This window comes from Sus scrofa, chromosome 7, assembly GCF_000003025.6.
Source record: "Sus scrofa isolate TJ Tabasco breed Duroc chromosome 7, Sscrofa11.1, whole genome shotgun sequence".
Taxonomy (NCBI): Eukaryota; Metazoa; Chordata; class Mammalia; order Artiodactyla; family Suidae; genus Sus; species Sus scrofa.
Window position 1 is genome coordinate 99,058,702 of NC_010449.5, and position 21,489 is coordinate 99,080,190.

General features: G+C 40.9%; 1 protein-coding gene across 1 annotated transcript in view; it reads left to right on the forward strand.

The window, feature by feature from the left end:
• TTLL5 (tubulin tyrosine ligase like 5) overlaps positions 1–21,489 on the forward strand; it is a 267,739-nt gene that overhangs the window by 236,364 nt on the left and 9,886 nt on the right. The window contains exon 31 of the mRNA XM_021099539.1: positions 18,763–18,844. Coding sequence (XP_020955198.1) covers positions 18,763–18,844 — 82 coding nt within the window. The remainder of the gene's footprint in view (positions 1–18,762; positions 18,845–21,489) is intronic.

Genomic DNA, 21,489 nt, shown 5'->3' on the forward strand with positions numbered 1-21,489 from the left:
CTCTTTCCAGTAGGCCCTCACCAAGCCATTCAAATCCATTCTATACAGCAAATGGCAGATTAATCATCTGAAAATATTGCCTTTGGGAAAATGCCATATCAGCACTTAGGAGCTCACTTCCTTTCCTTTCTACACCGTTTTACCACTTAAATGGCCGATAAAATACTCAAAAAAAAAAAAAAAAGAAAGAATTAGTGTCACTGTTATGCTGAGGTGTTGGGGGAATTTCTGGTAGATGTAGTACAAGAAGGATTTGATTGAGGAACAGTATTGAGTTCCTGTAAGAGTGCATTGTAGGAAAAGAATGGGAGCTCAGGAATAGAGCAAACAGTAATACCCTCTCACTCTAAGTGTCAAGCCTGGAGCTGGAAAGACATGCAGGCCAGTCAAGGAGCCTGCCATTTAGACTCTCTTTCCTCTACCCCACCCCTGCCCTCAGCGTTTGGACCTCAGGGGTGGCTTTAGGAGATCTTAGGGTTTGCTTCTGGCATGGATGATGACATCAGTCAGAGAACCAGATACTAGTAATCACGACTAACCAAAAGTTGCCATAGGGATGTGTATGATCCAGTGGAAAGAAGGAATACATGAGAATATGGAATGATGGGTCTTCCTTTGGTGATTCGTAGTTGACTAATTTAAATTAAAATCTTATTTCTCATCCTGCTTCCTGGGATGTTAAATTGGTTGTTAAAATGGTAATATAACTATTGAATATTTCCCATCTCTCACTTCTTTCATATCTGATTATGAAAATTCCTTTTTAAAGGATTTGAGCAGGAACTTATACCAGCCTTTGATAGAATCCATATCAGTTTTTCTATGATCCTTATTGGCAAACTTAGACTTTCTTCTCTAAAGATGAGCAAATATTTAAAAATCTTGGGGCCTGGAAGTAAATGGTGTAGCTTAAAAGAAAGCTCCAAGAAGATTCAGAGGAGCTGCCAACCTCCGAAATAAGCTTAATCAACATTTTAGAAAATCCCTAATGTGAATCCTTAACACAATAAAAGAGTAGAGTGAAGTGGTGTGTCGAGCTAGAAAAAGCTATCACAAGAGAACAACTAGTCTGGGGTCAGAGAAGATTGGATAGAATGAGAATACCTGAGTGAAAAATGGGATTGAACAGAGTGAATAGAGATTGCGCTGCAGAAAATTGATTTAATGAAATGCAGGAGAGATTCTTAAAATTCTGCCAAAATTCTGAGAAAAAAGGTATACAAAGATTAACACAATGATGAGAGAAAAGATAGATTCAACCTAAAATAATGAATTTCAGAATGAGAATAGAATAGTCCTTATTATAGGCAAAATAGACCTAACATAAGGACAGAAAGGATTTTGAGCAATATAATTAATGAGATTAAATTAATAGATATGCAATCTTATGCCTTGCAGAGCTCCCATGGACCTCTTTTGAGTATTTTTCAAAACTAGAATATTTCAGTTAAGTCTTCAGAAAATAAAAATTATGCAGTCTTCATTCTCTGACAACTTTACAATAAAATGAGATATTATAATAAAAGTCTGGACAAAAGTGCCCAAATAACTTTAGAATGTTAAAACATTCTTTTAAGTGACTTGGATCAAAATTATATTGGAAACTACATTGAAAATAAGAATTACACATATGGAATAAGACAAATAAGCCACTCTAGCCACTTTTATTCAGCAGTTAGGCAAGAAAAAGAAATAAAAGGCATCTGAATCAGAATCAGAAAATAAAAAGTGAACCTGTCTCTATTTACAGATAACATGATATTATATCTAGAAAACCCCAGAGACCCCACCAGAAAACCGTTAGACCTAATAAACAAATTCAGTAAAGTTTCAAAGTACAAAATTAATATACAGAAATCTGTTGAATTTTTATATACTAATAACAAACTATAAGAAAGAGAAATTAAGGAAACAACGCCCTTTATAGTTACATCAGAAAGAATAAATAGAACCAAGGTGGTCAAAGGTCTGTACAGCGAATGCTATAAGACACTGATGAAAGAAATTGAAGACACAAATAAATGGAAAGATATTCTGTGTTCATGGATTGGAAGAGATAATCTGTCAAAATGTCCATGCTACCTAGAGCAATCTCCAGATTTAGCGAAATCCCTATCAAAATACCAATGGCATTTTTCACAGAAATAAAACAAAAATCCTAAAATTTGTATGAAACCACAGAAGAGCTGAATAGCCAAAGCAATCTTAAGAGGAATAAAGCTGGAGGCATCAGGCTCCCTGATTTGAAACTATATTGCAAAGCTACAGTAGTCAAAACAATATTGGCACAAAAACAGACATTATAGATCAGTAGAACAGAGATCCCAAAAATAAACCCAGCCATATCTGGCCAATTAATTTATGATAGAGAAGCCAAGAATATGCGTGGAGGAAAGGACGGTCTCTTTAGTAAATGGTGTTGAGAAAATCAGACAGCTACATGCAGAAGAATGAAACTGGACCAACTGTCTTACACCATGCACAAAAATTAACTCAAAATGAATTAAAGATCTGCATGCAAGAATGAAAATCATACAACTCCTAAAAGAAAACGTAGCCAATAATCTCCTTGACACTGATCTTGGCAATGACTTTTGGGGGGGAGGGGGTGGACGGGAGCAAACCCACAGCATATGGAAGTTCCCATGCTAGGGTCAAATCGGAGCTGTAAGTGCCACCCTATGCCACAGCCACAGCAACTTGGGATCCAAGCCACATCTGCAAACTATACCACAGCTCCTGGCAATGCCAGATCCTTAACCCCACTGAGTGAGGCCAGGGATCAAACCCATGTCCTCATGGATACTAGTCGGAATCATTACTGCCAAGCCACAACAGAAACTCTGGAAGTAATTTGTTGGATTTGACACCAAAACCAAAGGCAGCAAAAGCAAAAATAAACAAGTGGAACAGCACCAAACTTAAAAGTTTCTGGGCAGCAAGGAAAACCATCAAAATAAAAATCAACCTACTAGATGGGAGAAAATATTTGTAAATCATGTATCTGATACATGATTTTGGTTAATGTCCAAAATATATAAACTCATATAGTTCAGTAGCAAAAATCAATCTAACTAAAAAATTGGCGGGAGTTTCTACTGTGGTGCAACTGGATCACCAGCATCTCTGGAGTGCTGGGACACGGGTTCAATACCCAACCTGACACAGTGGGTTAAGGATCCAGTGTTGCTGAACCCTGGCCAGGGAATTTGATATGCCAGGCAGCGGGTGGCGGGGAGAGGAGAAAAAAGGAAAAGAAAAAAAAATGGACAGAGGAACTGAATAGACATTTTTCCAAAGAAGTCATGCAAATGGCCGACAGGTACATGAAAAGGCGTTCAACATCACTAGTCCTCAGGGGACAGAAAATCAAGACCACAGTGAGGTATCATCTCACACCTGTTAGAATGATGGTCATCAAAAAGGTAAGAGATAATAAGTGTTGGCAAGGATGTGGAGAAAAGGAAACACTATGCACTGCTGGTAAGAACGTAATTGTTACAGCCATTATGGGAAAGAGTAGGGAGGTGCCTCAAAAAATAAAAAATAAAAGTACCATATGATCCAGCAATCCTACTCCTAGTATATATCCAAACGAAATGAAAACAGGGTGTCGAAAAGATATCTGCACTCCCATGTTTACTCCAACATTACTCACAATAGTTAATATATGGAGACAACTGAAGTGTCCATCAGTAAATGAATAAAGAAGATGTGGTATATATGTTTATAATGGAATATTATTCAGCCATGAGAGAGAAGGAAATCTTGCCATTTGTGGCAACATGGCTGGATCTGGAGGACATTATGCCAAGTGAAATAAGCCTGACAGAGAAAGATAAATACTGCATGGTATCCCTTGTATGTGGAATGAAAAAAAATAGTCAAACTTATAGCTACAGAGAAAAGTTGTTGCCAGGGACTAGGGTAGGGGAAATAGGTTGGTAAAAGGATACAAACTTTCAGCTGTAAGTGAAAAAGCCTGAGGATCTAATGTAAAATACGGTAACTCTAGTTGATAATACTGTGTTGTGTAATTGAAATTTGCTAAGAGAGGAGTTCCCGTCCTGGTGCAGCAGAAACAAATCTGACTAGTATCCATGAGGACACGGGTTCAATCCCTGGCCTCCCTTAGCGGGAACCCTGGCCTCCCTTAGCGGGTCAGCCATGTGGCTTTGTCGTGGGCTCTAGTGTAGGTCACCAGTGTGGCTCAGATCCTGCATTGCTGTGGCTGTTGTGTAGGCCAGCAGCTGTAGCTCTGATTTGACCCCTAGCCTAGGAACTACCATATGCCACAGGTGCAGCCCTAAAATGCAAAAAAATTAAAATTAAAATTAAAAAAAAAGGAAATTTGCTAAGAGAGTAGAATTTAAATGTTCTTATATACAAAGAAAAGTACATGAGGTGACAGATGTGTTAAATAACTAAATAGGAGGAATCCTTCCACGATATATATGAATGTCAGATCACCGTGGTGTACACTTTAAATATCCTATAATTTTATGTCAATTAATATAAAGCTGAAATATTTTTAAAAATAAAGAATCATATATATCAAACTTATATTTTCAAGAATTTCCTGGTGGTCTAGTGGTTAGGACTCAGCGTTTTCACCACTGTGGCCTATTCAATCCTTGATCTGGGAACTGAGATCCTATATCAAGCTGCGGCCAAAAAAAAAAAAAAAAAAAAAAAAAAGTCTATTAAAAAAACCAGAAAACCTATATTTGAAATATAAGCAAAGATGTACTCAAAAGTAAATTCATAAGTATTTTCAATATTGAAATATGGAAAGACTGAAAAGAAATTAACCAGTGTACTGGCTTCAGCTGATCACAGCTAAGTGTTGTGTTAAAAAAAAATTATGAGGTCTTCTCTGAGCCCAGCAAGAGAGAGTGCTGAGATGGAATAGCTACGTCTACCACCAACAGGGAAGATGTTGAGAGTAGCGAATATGCCCAGCACATATTTGTCATACCTGAACTAAGCTTCCATCTCTAGAAGTTAGAAAAGGGTCCATAAAACAAAGCTAAGAAAAACAGATCAAAGGAAATCAAGAAAAAGGCAATATAAACTGAAAAGCAAGCAGCAAAATTAGTTAAATTTAAAACATAATTTAGTTCAGGATGGGGGACAGGAAAGGAGAAAGTCAACACAGCACTGCCAGAAAAATAAGAGAATTAAAATAAAAGCTTTTAAAAGTAGACATAGGGGAGATTGAAAAATTATGAGAACACTGCACATAATTGTATGCTACTAAATTTTTTTATACTGGATGAGATATTTTGAAAAATGTGAACTATCAAAATTGGTTTTTAATGAAAAGAAAATCCAGGTGGGACAAAGTAGAAGTTTTTAAATTATCCAGATTGGTTCTTAAAGAAATAAGGTACATGTGTAGGCCTATGAAGCAGTTTTAAAATAGCGTGTCTAAAGTAGTTCTTTGAAGCTTTTTTCTGAAATCTTTGGCTTCCAGGTGCCTTTAAAATAAAGTTGAGAGTCCTTACTCTGGACATTAAAGGCCTCTACGGTGAGTCCTCCGTCCTATAACCAGTCTGCTTCAAACGCCTGGTTCCATGCATGGTTCCTACCTCCTCATGTCATACCCCTGACACAGAATGCCCTCACCATCGTGAATCGAAGTCGTGCCTTTTATTCAAGATCAGGTTTTAACCTACCACCTTATTAGGTCTTTCTCAACTGCCCCATTCCCGGTGCCTCAGCTGACATCTACTTCCTTGTCTTATTTTTCCATTTCATATGTGTTCTGCTTTCCATAAGTCTTTTAGGGACAAGTATCTTGTCTTCATCCTTCTATCACTTACATACTGAATGTCTACTGTCATGCATTGCTCTTGATACTGGTGATAACACCAGAGGACAAGAAGGCACGAGCCCTGTTTTCATGAAGTTTGAGTTTGAGAGAAGCTCAGGCCCCAGCCCCTGACGTAGCTCGTATTCATGATAAGTTCTCAGGAGATGGTGGTAGAGGAGGTGGTGAGGAAAATGGAGATGGTGGCATCATGGTATTTTGCATCACAGTGAATGCATCAAGGATCACTAAATAACTATGATCTCTTTGGTAATTATTATTATCTTTTATGATTTTCATTTTTTCCATTATAGTTGGTTTACAGTCTTCTCTCAGTTTCTGCTGTACAGCAAAGTGACCCAGTCATACATTTAAACACATTCTTTTCTCACATTATCCTCCATCATGTTCCATCACAAGTGACTAGACGTAGTTCCTTGAGCTATACAGTAGGATCTTATTGCATATCCACTCCAAATGCGGTAGTTTGCATCTATTAACCCCAGACTCCCAGTCCATCCCTCTCCCTCACCCTCCCACTTGACAACCACAAGTCCACTCTCCAAATCCGTGAGTTTCTTTGTTGTGGAAAGGTTTAGTTGTGCTGTATATTAGAGTCCAGATATAAGTGATATCCTACGGTATTTGTCCTTCTCTGAGTTACTTCAGTTGGTATGAGAGTCTCTAGTTCCATCCATGTTGCTGCAAATGGCATTATTTTGTTGTTGTTTATGGCTGAGTAGTATTCCATTGTGTATATATACCACATCTTCTTAATCCATTCATCTGTCAATAGACATTTAGATTGTTTCCATGCCTTGGCTATTATGAATAGTGCTGAAATGAACATACAGGTGCATGTATCTTTTTCAAGGAAAGTTTTGTCCAGATATATGCCCAAGAGTGGGATTGTTGGGTCATATGGTAGTTCTATATTTAGTTTTCTGAGGTAGCTCCATACTGTTTTCCACAGTGATTGTACCAATTTACATTCCCACCAACAGTGTAGTAGGGTACCCTTTTCTCCACACCCTCTCCAGACTTTGTTATTTGTTGACTTGTTAATGATGGCCGTTCTGACAGGTGTGAAGTAGTACCTCGTTGTTTTGATTTGCATTTCTCTAATAATTTTTCATGTGCTTATTGGCCATCTGTATATCTTTGGAGAAATCTCTATTCAGGTCTTTTGCCCATTTTTTTCAATTGGGTTGTTGGATTTTTTTTTGCTGTTGAGATGTATATGTTATATGTATATTTTAGAGATTAAGCCCTTGTCAGTTGCATCATTTAAAACTATTTTATCCCATTCCATAGGTTGTCTTTTTGGGGGGGTTTTGTTGTTTTTTTTTAACGGTTTTCTTTGCTATGCAACAGCTTGTCAGTTTGATTAGGTTCTGTTGGTCTATTTTTGCTTTTATTTCTGTTGCCTTGGGAGACTGACCTAAGAAAACATTTGTACTGTTGATGGCAAAGAATGCTTTGCCTATGTTCTCTTCTAGGAGTTTGGTGGTATATTGTCTTACGTTTAAGTCTTTAAGCTATTTTGAGTTTATTTTTGTGCATGGTGTGAGGGTGTTTTCCAGTTTCATTGATTTATGTGCAGCTGTCCAGTTTTCCCAGCACCACTTACTGAAAAGACTGTCCTTTTCCCATTTTATATTCTTGCTTCCTTTGTTGAAGATTAATTGACCCATAGGTGTTGGGGTTTATTTCTGGGTTCTCTATTCTGTTCGATTGGTCTGTATGTCTGTTTTGGTACCAATACCACACTTCTTGATTACTGTAGCTTTGTAATATTGCCTGAAGTCTGGGAGACTTGTGCTTCCTGCTTGGTTTTTGTTTCTCAGGATTGCTTTGCAATTCTGGGTCTTCTATGGTTCCATATACATTTTTGAATTGTTTGTTCTAGTTCTGTGAAAAATGTCATGAGTAATTTGATAGGGATTGCATTGAATCTGTAGATTGCTTTGAGTAATATAGCCCTTTTTATGATATTAATTCTTCCAACCCAGGAACATGGAACATTTTTCCATTTCTTTGAATCCTCTTTAATTTCCTTGATTAATGTTTTATAGTTCTCAGCATATAATTCTTTCATGTCATTGGTCAGGTTTATTCCCAGGTATTTAATTGTAGACTAGTGTTGGGGAGACAAGAGAGCACAGTTGCCAATAGCCAAGGTTTCAAGTTAAATTTGAATCCTGGCTCCTTCACTTAATTGACTTATTTAGGGATACCTCTAAGCTTCTGTTTTGTTATCTGTAGAATATTACCTACATCCTGGAGCTGTGCTTAGGATTAAATGAGATCCTGTGTTTCTCTGACCCATGTTAAGTATCCATTGCATAATGGTTGGTGTAGCTTGTGATTTCTGCTGCTGTTACTATTCCCTATAAAAAGAAATCACATTTTTGTTGTTAGTAAACTGATATTCATAAGTGTGATTTGGCTCTAGCTAGCAAGGCTGTGGAAATTCAAACACATTCTGATTTCCTGAACACTAATAACTCGAATGACTGTTGAAGGCAAAGGCTTAGTTTCAAAAAAAAAAAAAAAAAGAAAGATTAGATTTGGACCTACTGACTTCCAATCAAGTTGGCTTTATAAATTCTACTCTTATTATCCCCACCCCCCCCCACCTGCTTCAGACACATAGCAGTTAGATAAAAAGCTTAAAGAAAGGAGTTCCCGTCATAGCTTAGCGGAAACGAATCTGACTGGTATCTATGAGGACTCAGGTTTGATCCCTGGCCTCACTCAGTGGGTTAAAGATCCGGCGTTGCCATGAGCTGTGGTGTACATCTAGACATGGCTCAGATTTGGCGTTGCTGTAGCTGTGGTGTAGGCCAGCAGCTGCAGCTCTGATTCCACTCCTAGCCTGGGAACCTCTGTATGCCACCGGAGTGGCCATAAAAAGACCAAAAAAAAAAAAAAAAAAAAAAAAAAAAAGGAGAAGCTTAAAGAAGAAAAAAAGGAGGCCATAAACTGTACAGAAATGAATGACAGCCAGTGAATGGGGCTGAAGCGACAAGCTTTCTGAGCTCTACCATGGAATCAGACAATGGCAGCAAGAAGTTAAGCTCCTGGGGCACACTGAGGCCTAAGACCACCCTCCACAAAAGGAAAGACTAAGTCCAGGTTCATCAATAGAAAATAAAACAGTGATTTTTCAACTGGGAATTATGCCCCGCCCCAAGGACATTTGTCAGTGGCTAGAGTCATTTCAGGTTGTCATAACTGGGCAGGAGCATGGGAGAGGGAGGGTGTTGCTATTGACCCCTAATGAGTAGAGTCCAGAGATGCTGCTGAGCATCCTGCAAAGCACAGGGACAGTTCCCCATGGTGAAGAATTATCCAGTCCAAAATTTCAGTGATACCAAGGTTGAAAATTCCTGAGCTGAAGAATGCTGTGGGCTCTCTTAAAAGGAAACTGACACGCTGGAAACTGTGAGACTGTGGGCCTCAGAGTTTAAAAGATCATGAAATACCCTTGCAGCTGTTCATGTCTCAGAGCTCACCTGGGTTTTTAAATATCTTTGAGGTAAGGACACCAAAATACCTCTGAAAATGTGGTCCTGGACTGGGGTCAGGGGCTTGGATGGAGGCAACTGTAAAATCTTCAGACAGGGAGGCATGGGCAAGTAGAGCAGTAAGGAGGGAAAGGATTCCTGTTCAAAATGAGCCCGCAATCTGGCATTCTAAAACACATGAATAAATCTAATATTACAAAAAATTGTGGAATTCCCATTGTGGCGCAGCAGAAACAAATCTGACCAGGAACCATGAGGTTGCAGGTTGATCCCTGGCCTCACTTAGTGGGTTAAGGATCCGGTGTTGCCGTGAGCTGTGGTGCAGGTTGCAGATGTGGCTGTTCGATCCCTGGCCTCACTTAGTGGGTTAAGGATCCGGTGTTGCCGTGAGCTGTGGTGCAGGTTGCAGATGCGGCTCAGATCTGGCGTTGCCGTGGCTGTGGTGTAGGCCTGCAGCTATAGCTCCAATTAAACCCCTAGCCTGGGATCCTCCATATGCTGCAGGTGTGGCCCTAAAAAGCAAAAAAAAAAAAAGAAAAGATTGTCAACAGAATCAGCAATTGGACCATGAACTTCTTACAGATGAAATTAATATTTTTGAATGGCCAGACATATAAGATCATGTATCTAATAGGAGTACCTTGTGGAACATGACATGTGACTCTGATAGGAATATCTGAAGAGAGACCTGAAGGATAAGCAAACAAGCCATACTTTAAAAAATAATAACTGAGAATTTTCTGAAATATGAGTTCTCACCTTTGCTTAAAAAAAAAAAATCATTCTTGTACCAAAATAAATGTACCTCTAACATGCAGTGAAAGTACAGACCATTAAGCATAAAGAGGAGTCTCATGAACTACCTGAAAGAAAATTCATTTTGACTACAAGGACAGCAAAATTCCAGCATTCTTCTCTTCAGAAATAAGAAGTGGCAGAAGACAAGAGCTAATGGCTTTAAAGTGTTGAGTTAAAGTAACTTTCAGTCTAAAATTTTATATATAGCTAAACTATCATTTAAGAGAGGAGGGAGGCAAAAATAATTTGAGATATTCAGCGTCTAAGAGTATACCACCCATGGCCTTACGAAAGAACTAGCAAAGATAAAAGTGAACATAGAATGACATGAAACAATGAAGTACAAAAATTTTATAAAATGTCTATAAATGGTAGTGACTATAAAAATGATTGTCAGTCTTCTTTAAAAAGATAATACATTTAAGACAGCAAAGACAGGATTCAAAGACAAGAATGCGTAGTCAGTGAATAACAGATCTATGTCAAGTTCAAGGGCAAGACGGAAATACTGAATGGCTTTTACACTTTCTTAGAAAAAAAAAGCTAAATAATCTATATATAGTCTATTGATTTCAAACTGAGAGGGAGAGAAGGGAATGTAGAAACTATGAATCCAGTCGGAGGCAGGAAATGAAAATTCGAAAAGCAAAGGGAAAAGATGGTAAATGGAAAATGAAACATGAGTAATCACAATAAATGTTAACAGAGTATATTCTTCTATTAAAAAATAGATACCAAATTCCATTTTTAAAAATATTCAGTAATAGACTCCTTAAAAGAAACATAAAGTAAAATCTCACAGAAAGGTAAAAGATTGGAAAAAGATAAGTCATGTAGTATTAATTAGAAGGGAAAGTAGTGTAGCAATAGATAAAATTAAGCAAAAGGCATCTATAAAGAAAAGCATTTGTGTGCACTTAATGTAATTAAAAAATATATAAATCAAAAGCTAACAAAATATAAAGAAAAATTCACAATTATCAAGCACAGTGGGTGATTTATTTAAATGTACGTCCATCTGTAACTGATAGGTAATTCAAATGAAAATTGCTTAGGGTTTTGAATATTTGGAATGCAGAATTAAGAGTTTGCTTTAAGGAGTTCCTATCATGGCTCAGCAGTAATGAACCCAGCTAGTAACCATGAGGACGCGGGTTCAATCCCTGGGTTCAATTCCTGGGCTCACTCAGTGAGTTAAGGATCCGGTGTTGCCGTGAGCTGTGGTGTAGGTCTCCTGCGCAGCTCTGATCTGGCATTGTTGTGGCTGCGGTGTAGGGCAACAGCTGTAGCGTGCATTCCACCCCTAGCCTGGGGACTTCCAAATGCTGCAGGTATAGCCCTAAAAAGGAAAAAAAAAATTGCTTTAGTAAGTGGCTTTTAATCTTTATGGCTGCTACTCATAATTTTAAAAATATATTTTATATGCAGTCCAGCAAAAATATCTATGTGTACGTATATGAAATAAGTTTCACAAAATACTATTTCCCTTCCTTTTTAAAATGCCGATCGTGTCCCCTAAATTGATTTTATAGCCTCCTTATGCATCACAGCTCACAGTCAAAGAAGCATTAATAGCCATGCATAGATTCCTTGGCCCAAAAGGGAGAATATACATTCTTTTCAGGTATACAGGGAATATTTACAAAAATTCAGCACATACAATGTCACAAATGAAGGCTCCACCCATTTCAAAAAATCAATATCAAATCAATATCACACTCTAATTATATAAATATAATTAGAAATACTAAGATGGGTTTTTAAAGGCCCATATGTTTAGAAATTTTTAAAAATAGAGAATGTAATAAATATTCAGTTGTTAAAGACGTAATCGTAATGAGAATCATATGGCATTTAGAACTGAATGACATGAAAGTACTACAGGTATCCAAAATTGCACTTGATAATGAATTTGTAGCCTTAAATACAGTTTTAACAAAAACAGGAAGGATTGAAAATCAGCGAGTTATTCATTTAACTTGAAATGCTATAAAAGGTACAACAGAATAAATTAATAAAAATAAAATAATAAAAAAGCAGAAATCACCTAGAACATCCTGGCTGTGGGAGAACATGAGCAAACAAGTGCCTTAATCAGTATCTGGCACATGGGAGGCACTCATTAAATACCTGGTGAAAGAATGAGTGAAATTGATAACAAACGATAGAGAGGCTTACCTCTGCAGAGACTACTAAATAAAAAAGGAGAAAAGGCCCGCATAAATAATATTAGGAATGGAAAGGAATGTAACAACAAATATAATGGATTAGGTGATGTGTAATATGCTTATAGAAAGAGTCCTAAGCACCACTACTACTCAAGAGTTGGCTTCACTAAATGTTTCTTGAATGAGTTTTGGAACCAGACCCATATTAATAATGTTCTAATTGTTACTTGGTAAGTTTGAGCATATAACTTGTGTTTGTGAAATGCATGTATGCTTGCTAAGAAAAGTCAGTCTTTCTCTTTTTTTAATCCAATTCTCTCTTTTTTTCTTTTTTCTTTTCATATGGCCACACCCCCGGCATGTGGAAGTTCCCAGGCCATTGTGCTGCACTGGGCTGGGGGTCAAACCCGTGCCTCCACAGCAGCTCGAGCCACAGCAGTGGGTTGAATCCAGTTCTTTAACCTAACTTGCACCTTAAGATTTCTTCTGTTCTTTGGGAATTGAAGGTAGTTAGTTGTCACTAGTATTTTCTGAAAATGATCAAGTTTGAGGGTTTCTCTTTTTAGGACCTTCACAAATGCCACCATGGCTATTTACCACAGCCCGGGTGAGGTCAGCATTTCTAGCTGTATTCTTTCTTCTGCAGAAAGAATTGTGAGCATTTTCCTTTCATGGGTTCTTCCTTCTACAGAAAGGTCATCCCTGAGGTAGTGGCATGAATCCAAGATAAACTTTTACTAAACTCTTGAAATAGAAAACTAGTACCTCTGTATTAGAGATGTGGCGAGCCTTGAAAAGAACCCAAAGAGAAGCAATACAGCACCAAACCACAGTCAACCTTGTGGAGTAATGGACAAAACAGATCTTAAAGAAAGCATATCACTTTCAGCAAAGTTTCCACTGATCAAAATAGTGGCCAGGGGAAGAGGAAACCACAAATAAAGGAAATACAGACCCATGAAAAGGCACGTCACCCTTACCAGCAAAATGGATGAGAATTTTACTCATGGTCCTCTTTGGTGACCTGTGTTATACAGACCTCCTGTATGGTGTGGTCTTGATGCCCGTGGGATTCCTAGCCAGCCTGTTGATCAGCTTGTATTCCCTAAGTTGAGACTTGCACTAGAAGAAATCTTCCAAAATAATAAACGCAGGCAATATTTCCACTTACAGAGATATTATTTGTTTATAATGTATTATTGAATAACTTCTTTGAAAGGCCCAGGAGAGCTCTTTCCCCTTAATGCCCATATCAGGATCTTTCTTGGACTTTAGGAAAATGGAAGAAGCAAGAGGAATGGGTAGAACTAGAGCAAGCAAGTTGAGTTCTGGGTTAGGAAGTGTAGATTTAATATTGAAGGAAACTCTGTAGGCACTAGCTGTGAACATGTCCCAAGGAAAGTTCCTGCCTTTGTTGAGATTTCACTGTTAAGGGCATTCTTCTTACTCTTTATTGCTACTATGTATGGCCATGTAGCTTATTTCAGTTTTTAAGTGGCTCACTTAATCAAGAAGCCTGCCCTTCAGCTGCGTTTGATAATTATGGACAGATAATTCATCTGCAGAAGAGGGTCTGAACTAAGCCCATGACCACAGCTGAGATGGTAGTAAGCTTTGACTACATCTACCTCTTTTCCACCTCCTGGAACTTGCACCATTTCCAAGAATAATAATTATGGAGCATTACAGGATCAGATAGTCACACCCAGCACTCTTCTTGATTTGAACTCTAACTTTTGTACAACATAAAGTTAATGGCACCTTTCTTGTCGCATCTTCTCAGTATTTCTCATCACAAAACTCTTGATACTTTTATGCCTCATTTTTCTGAATTCATGTTTAGCCATTTCTTCATACTCCATTTGTGCTGTCATCAGAAAACAGTAGGTAATGGAGCTGCATCCAACACACATTTCACTTTGCGCATTCAGCTATGTGGAGAGAAAGAGAAGGTATAATTCCAATAGTGGCTGATTCCACCGGCTCTTCCACTCAGGATGTCATGGGAGATGCATTGTTCCTCTAGTCAGTCTCATTTCCCATGAGCGTCTCTCAAGAAAGAGCATCCTCCTGTTAGTAAGTCTCATGCCAGAAGACACATATTCTGTATGACAAGCCAACTACTTCACTGAAACTGGTAAATTCTGATAACTGGGAGAAAAAAGATGTGTATGTTAGATTTATTAAGAAATAGTGTGTCAACTCAAATGAGACCACTCTTCCAAAGGGAGTTTAAGAGTAATTGTGACTAATTTTGATTTCCACCTTATAGGTTGTCAATTACCTTTTGACTCTAATAGCAGATTATTGTTGTTAAGTTCCAGGTTCTGAATATCTTACAGTTAATTCTTCTACAGTTTAGTACTAATAATCCATACTGAATTAGTCTCTGAGTCATCCAGTTTACTATTTCTTTATGTTGATAGGCTTAAAGTGAGTGAATGCAGAGACTGTCAGTATTCCTAAGTCAAAAGAAGTACTACTAATAGCTAATGTTTATTTAGCCCTGAATGTAATACCAGACACTGTACTGGGATGTGCTTTACATCCTCCATTTTATTTAATCCTCAACAACCCTCGGAGGTAGGTCCTGTTACCTTGATGTTGAAGCCCAGTAACTGACTCAGAAACAACCAAGGGGGAGTTCCTATTGTAGCTCAGCAGGTTAAGAACCTGACTAGTATCCATGAGGATTTGAGTTTGATCCCTAGCCTCCCTCAGTGGGTCAAGGACCTGGCGTTGCCATGAACTGTGGTGTAAGATACGGCTCAGATCCCACATTGTTGTGGCTCTGGCATCGGCCAGCAGCTACAGCTCTGGTTCGACCTGAAGGAAGGAAGGAAGGAAGGAAGGAAGGAAGGAAGGAAGGAAGGAAGAAAGAAAGAAAGAAAGAAAGAAAGAAAGAAAGAAAGAAAGAAAGAAGGAAGGAAGGAAGGAAGGAAGGAAGGAAGGAAGGAAGGAAGGAAGGAGGAAGGAAGGAAGGAAGGAAGGAAGGAGAGAAAAGGAAGGAAGGAAGGAAGAAAGAAAGAAAGAAAGAAAGAAAGAAAAAGAAAGAAAGAAGGAAGGAAGGAAAGAAAAGGAAGGAAGGAAGGAAGGAAGGAAGGAAGAAAGAAAGAAAGAAAGAAAGAAAGAAAGAAAGAAAGAAAGAAAGAAAGAGAAAGAAAGAAAGAAAGAAAAGGAAGAAAGAAAGAAAGAAAGAAGGAAAAGAAAAGAAAGAAAGAACGAACGAATGAACCAAGGGAATATATACATACCCTCCTATGTAAATATTCGCTAAAACACAGATACTTCCCGAAAAGGAGCAAAGAATCATTGCAGAAGCAGATCAGCGAGTGCAAGCTACACAGACAAGCTATGTTTTCACAGTTCTCATTTAGGAGTGGGTTGTCCAGGAGTTGGAACATATTTTCCCAAGGAAATGATGTGATCACAACAAAAGCATATTTACCCATGATGTGCCTCAGGTAGTAATAACATAAACTCAAACCATTTTGTGTACCAGTGTTTCCATGGAAAGATTTACTCTGGGTTTCCCCTTGGATGCTTGTGGACACACTGCTCCTCCGAGGGGGAGAAGGGGACCTTGTGCAAGAAACAGTAGAACCATTAGAAATGTTCAAAGTCAGAGCCAGTGGTGGCTCCCAAGGCCTGTGGAGGAGGAGGGTGGAAGAGTGAGTGGACCTGGAGACAGAGGAGCCATAGGGGCAGGATGTCCTGGGTGAGGAACAGAAGGAAGCCTGTAAAGGTGGAAGGTGGGATGGGAATTCCAGAGAGGGGAGGAGGAAGGGAATGCGTCCACTCTGAACCCCCGGGGACTTGTCACATCCAGCCAGTAGCTCCCTGTTCCCTGCCTCGGTTTCTTCTGTTGCCTTCAAAATTGTACCTGCCTGCCTCCCTTTTTGCCGCTAATACTCAGGGCTTCCTCTGTGACACCGAGATGAGCCCCATGATGCTTCTTGACTCAGCTGCTCCTAACACAAGCAAACGGGCCTCTGGCTTTTTAACTTCTACAAAGGAAAGGACTCACCTAGGCCCTCCAGAACGTCTCCTTTTCCACTTGGACCTGGAAGAGCAAAGATCAGCCTACAGATGCTTTGGATGGTGTTTTGGGGTCCATAAGTGGCTGCAATAAATTGCGAAAGCTTCCAGATGTAGCTCTCCAAGGCTGAGGCTTAGGTAAAGGGAGAAGCCCTCTGCTCCTTTCTCTCCTTTTTTGCCACTGTGGTTCATATGTCCTCAAAAGTGGAAAGGAGTGGGTAGAGCCCAGCCCATAGCTCACTAGACGGGGAGGGCTGTAAGGCAGTGTGATCCTTGCATTGCTGTTGGGGTGTCTTCCCAAGTGGCAGATGTCCGCTGGGGGCGAAGGGACCACCTGGGCACCTAAGCCACCACCAGGCTCTCTAAGTGCTCCGCAAACCACCTTGCTCTGTACCCACCAATCAGTGTTTCCCTCACTTCTCTAGTGATACGAACCCCCTGGACCCCTGGGCTCCTATGAAATGCCTAGGTTCTCAAGGCCTGTCCCAGATCACGGAGTCAGAGGCTCCGAGGGAAGGCCTGGAAAGTCACACCAGGTGATTCCTGTCAAGGACATTTGGCGAACACTGCTTCACCACCACCACCACCAACACACACATACACACGCACGCACGCACGCACACTTTGGCCATTCAAAGGCCCTTTCTCCCTTAGAATTATTAAATAGGCCATTTCTTCCCTGTGAAAAGCTCTTCCCTGTTCCCTACTGTGGGCTCACGCCTGCTTCTCACTTCATGACTTGGCTAAAGTATGATTTCCTCAGAAAGGCCAACCTTGACCACTCTCCTCACCATCTAAATCAGGTTCCCTGTTTCATTCTCTCCTAACACCCTGCGCTGCTTTTCCTTAGCATGTATCACAGTTTATATCTTATGTGGTTGCCTAGTGTCTGCCTGCTCACTGGTACTGAGCACAGGGAATGCTTAATAAGTATGTTTTGCGTGAGTGAATAAATGGAAAAAATAGTGTTGGGAGAGGGTGCCTAAGGTTGGAGTAAATGCTGCTCAACAAATAAAGCAGTGAGTATATGAGAACCTTAATCACCCAGGTAAAATTTTTACACACCAGCTAAAATCAGATAGATGAGCCCAACAATTAAGTATTGTCATGGGGCAGTGGGTCAGATTATTTCAAAAAAATGCTTATTGGAGTTCCTGTCATGGCGCAGCAGAAACGAATCCAACTAGGAACCATGAGGTTGTGGGTTCAATCCCTGGCCTCATTCAGTGGGTTAAGGATCCGGCATTGCCATGAGCTGTGGTGTAGGTCACAGATGCATCTCTCGGACCTGGCGTTGCTATGGCTGTGGCTGTGGCATAGGCCAGAGGCTACAGCTCTGATTAGACCCCTAGCCTGGGAACTTCCATATGCTGCGGGTGCAGCCTTAAAAAGACTAAATAAATAAATAAATAAATACCTAAGGTATACAAAATGCAATATTGGGAGCTACAGGCAGAACAGTGAATAAGATTAAAACAACCTCTGTCTTTATGGAGCATATAATTCCAGCAAGAATGACAGATATTAAGCAACCAGTTACACAGTCTTAGAATTTTGATAAATGCAATGAACGAATTACAAAGCTGTGAGAGCCTATAGCAGAGAAACCTGGCATGGTCTGTAGGACATCAAGGTAGTCATAGAATTTCTAAAACACGAGCCTGGGAGATCTGTGCCCAAAGAGTCTAATATTCTTTGTCCTATCTCTTGCCAAAGGTGGCATGAGGACAGCTGCCCCCAAATAACGGTTTCTCGGCCTCGGCACCATGGACATCTTGGGCTAGAACATTTCTTTGTTTGGGGACACTTTCCAGTGCTCTGTAGGAAAGGTGTAGCATCTTTCCTGGCTTCGACCCACTAGGCTCCACAAGCTATGACAACTACAAGTGCCTCGAAATTGCCAAATGTCCCTTGTGGGAGGGTGAGAGTAGGGGACAAATCTGCCCCTCCTCCTTCCCCCAGTAGAGAATCACTATCCTCAGATTTGCCCGCTACCCTCACCCTCCCACGAGGGGCATTTGGTAATGCTGAGACATTTGTGGTATCATACAAGATATGATTTATCCAAGTCAATACCAAGAACTTAATTTATTCATTTAATAAGCAAATATTGGTGGAGTGCGTCTCAGGTTCCAGGCATTGTTCTAAACACTGGGGACACAGTAGTGATCAAAGTCTGGGCTTTCTTGAAGCTACATTCCAGTGTGGAGAGGTGGACAATCAGTTTTCAGATACATAACCTTTCAGAAGAAGGGGATGGATTGATCGTATAAGTCCTTTCTCGTGAGATGACATCTGGTCTTGAAAGAAGCAAGGGAATGAGTAGCAATGCCGAGAGCAAGAGGCAGAGCCATTGGAGGGCCTGGACTTGACCTCGCTTTCTCTCTGCAGCTCTAACAAGCTGCTTGTGTTTCAGAGGATCCTCCACGGAAGGGCAGCTGAGTGGACTCCAGAGCAGCCTTAATCTGCAGCCTTCGTGCCCATCACCAGCTCCGCAGGTGAGTTCCAGGCCAGACAGCGGGGAGGGGCTGGGCTGCCTCTGAAGAGAGCGCCAGTCCACAGTACGAAGCATCCAGGTTTCTGAAGCATTGGCAAATGGGTGTTTTGTTCCTTTCTTCTTTCAAACGATACCGACATTTTAGGAGTAAATGGTTTTCCAGAACTGGTTTGGGATATTTGGAATTTCCCAGTCTGGTAGAATGTCAGCAGGTTTGCAGCAATTAGTAAAAATGCCTTGTTCGACTGGTGTTTTACTGTTTCTATGGTTTTTCCGCATGTGGGGTCTCTCGCTAAATCCTCACTGCACCTTGTGAGGTCTAACCTCGTCCCTCCGCATGAGGAATCAGAGGCTCAGAAAGTCAAGGGGCCTGTGGGAGATGCTCCATGGATGCAGATCCAGAGCTGTGGTCTGATGTGCATCCTGTCATGCTGATGTCACGGTCTGTTGCCAGGTAGTTGCTAAGGGCCTCTCAGTGGAGGTGCAGGGATAGTTTTCTGTGAATAATAATTTAGAAAAATACTCAAATAGCTATTCAGAAAATTGAAAGCAAATCACTTGGATTCAATTCAACAAATACTTATTTTTGAGCCTTCTTGAGAAAGTAGCATGTTGGGCACTGAGGCACGTAAGGTGAACCAGACAGCCCCTGCCCTGGGGAGCCTGGGAGGGGGGACTAGCAGGCACTGGGGACTCAGAATAATAGACAGAGTTGGCTGAGCGCTTGCTATGTGTCAGGCACAGTCCTGAATGCTTTACATGTCACAACTCATTTGTTCACAAAATGGGCGTATAATATAGGAGCTGTGTTCCCCATTTCATGGCTGAAGCAATAAAGGCACAGATTATGAAATGCACTTAAAACCTCCCAGCTGGGAGTTCTCACTGTGGTGCAACAGGATCAGTGGTGTCTCTGGAGTGCTGGGACTCAAGTTGGATCCCTAGCCCGGCACAGTGGGTTAAGGATCCTGTGTTGCACTGGCTGCAGTGTAGGTCACAACTACGGCTCTGATCCAGATACCTGGCTCAAAAGGGAAGTCCCTATGCCACGTGGTGGCCAAAAAAGAAAAAGATAATAATAATAAACAAGTAAAACCTCGCAGCTAGTAAATGGTGGGGCAGTATTTGAAGCCAAGCAACCTGGCCCAAGCGCTTTAGGGATTGGGGCGGGCTTCCTAGAGGAATAAGCATCTTTGCGGGAGTCTGACTATGGACAGGTCAGCCAGGAGAGTTGGGGATGTGGGGTGGAACAGTGTGGGAAGGGAGCTGGTGCTGACCTCAGGGGTCAGTGTGGCTGGGGACCAGGGATGAGCAGGGAGTGGCAAGAGGCTGTAGAGGTACAAGGTCAGCCTCTAAGCCGTGGAGGGAGCTTGTTCCTGAGAGCAGTGGGGAGCCGTGAAGGAGTTTAAGGCCCAGCTGCGAGGGGGTGTGTGTGTGACCCAGTACACCTTAAAATGACCAGGCTCGCTGAGGAGTCTGATTACTTTGACGGTATCATGAGGCTACTTACATCTGCATCATAGGCTTACTCTGAGAGCCAAAGGAAGCAATATAAAGAGAACGGCACTATTACTGCATCTGAGTCAGATAATCCTATGAGAAGAGTAGATTTTATTCTCCACTTAAACTTTTTGAATCTGAATTCAAAATATATCTGATGGGAGTTCCTGTCGTGGTGCAGCAGAAACAAATCCGACTCGGAACCATGAGGTTGTGGGTTCAATCACTGGCCTCGCTCAGTGGGTTAAGGATCCGGCGTTGCCATGAGCTATGGTGTAGGTCGCAGATTCGGCTCAGATTTGGTGTGGCTCTGGCTGTGGCTGTAGCCAGCAGCCGTAGCTCTGATTAGACCCCTAGCCTGGGAACCTCCATATGCCATGGGTGCAGCACTTAAAAAAAAAAAAAAAAAAAAAAAAAAAGATACATCTGATTGTGATGAGTGTATAGTCTACCCCCGTCAGGGGACCCCAAAAGAATTACTAAAACACTGCAGTTATTTTTAAGGAAGTTAAATTTCCACCTGGAACTCGTACGGCCTGAGAAGTGTGGCTAAGATAACCTGGGACTGGTTGCAAGGGTCTCCATGAGATACAGCAGTGAGGGCCCCTGCAGCTCTTCACATTTGCTGAGGCTGGACAGGTGTACAAAGCTTGGCAGATCCAGGAAGCCTGCTCATTTTATTTACATGTCTAATTGGTAAATTAAGTACATAATTGAACTCTTTGCATGCACTCTGGCTGAGGAAGGGGGAAATTTGAGGGGCCACGTTGGTCATGCTTTCAGCATCTTGATCATGAATTAATATTTACTGATTGTTGGCGTTACTTAGAAGTTTTTATAACAGTTGTACTGAATTTGTGATGAAAACAGAGCAAGGAGGAGTTCCCGTCGTGGCGCAGTGGTTAACGAATCCGAGTAGGAACCATGAGGTTGCGGGTTCTGTCCCTGGCCTTGCTCAGTGGGTTAAGGATCTGGCGTTGCCGTGAGCTGTGGTGTAGGTTACAGACGCGGCTCGGATTCTGCGTTGCTGTGGCTCTGGCGTAGGCCAGTGGCTACAGCTCCGATTTGACCCCTAGCCTGGGAACCTCCATATGCCGCGGGAGCGGCCCAAAGAAATAGCAAAAAGACAAAAAAAAAAAAAAAGAA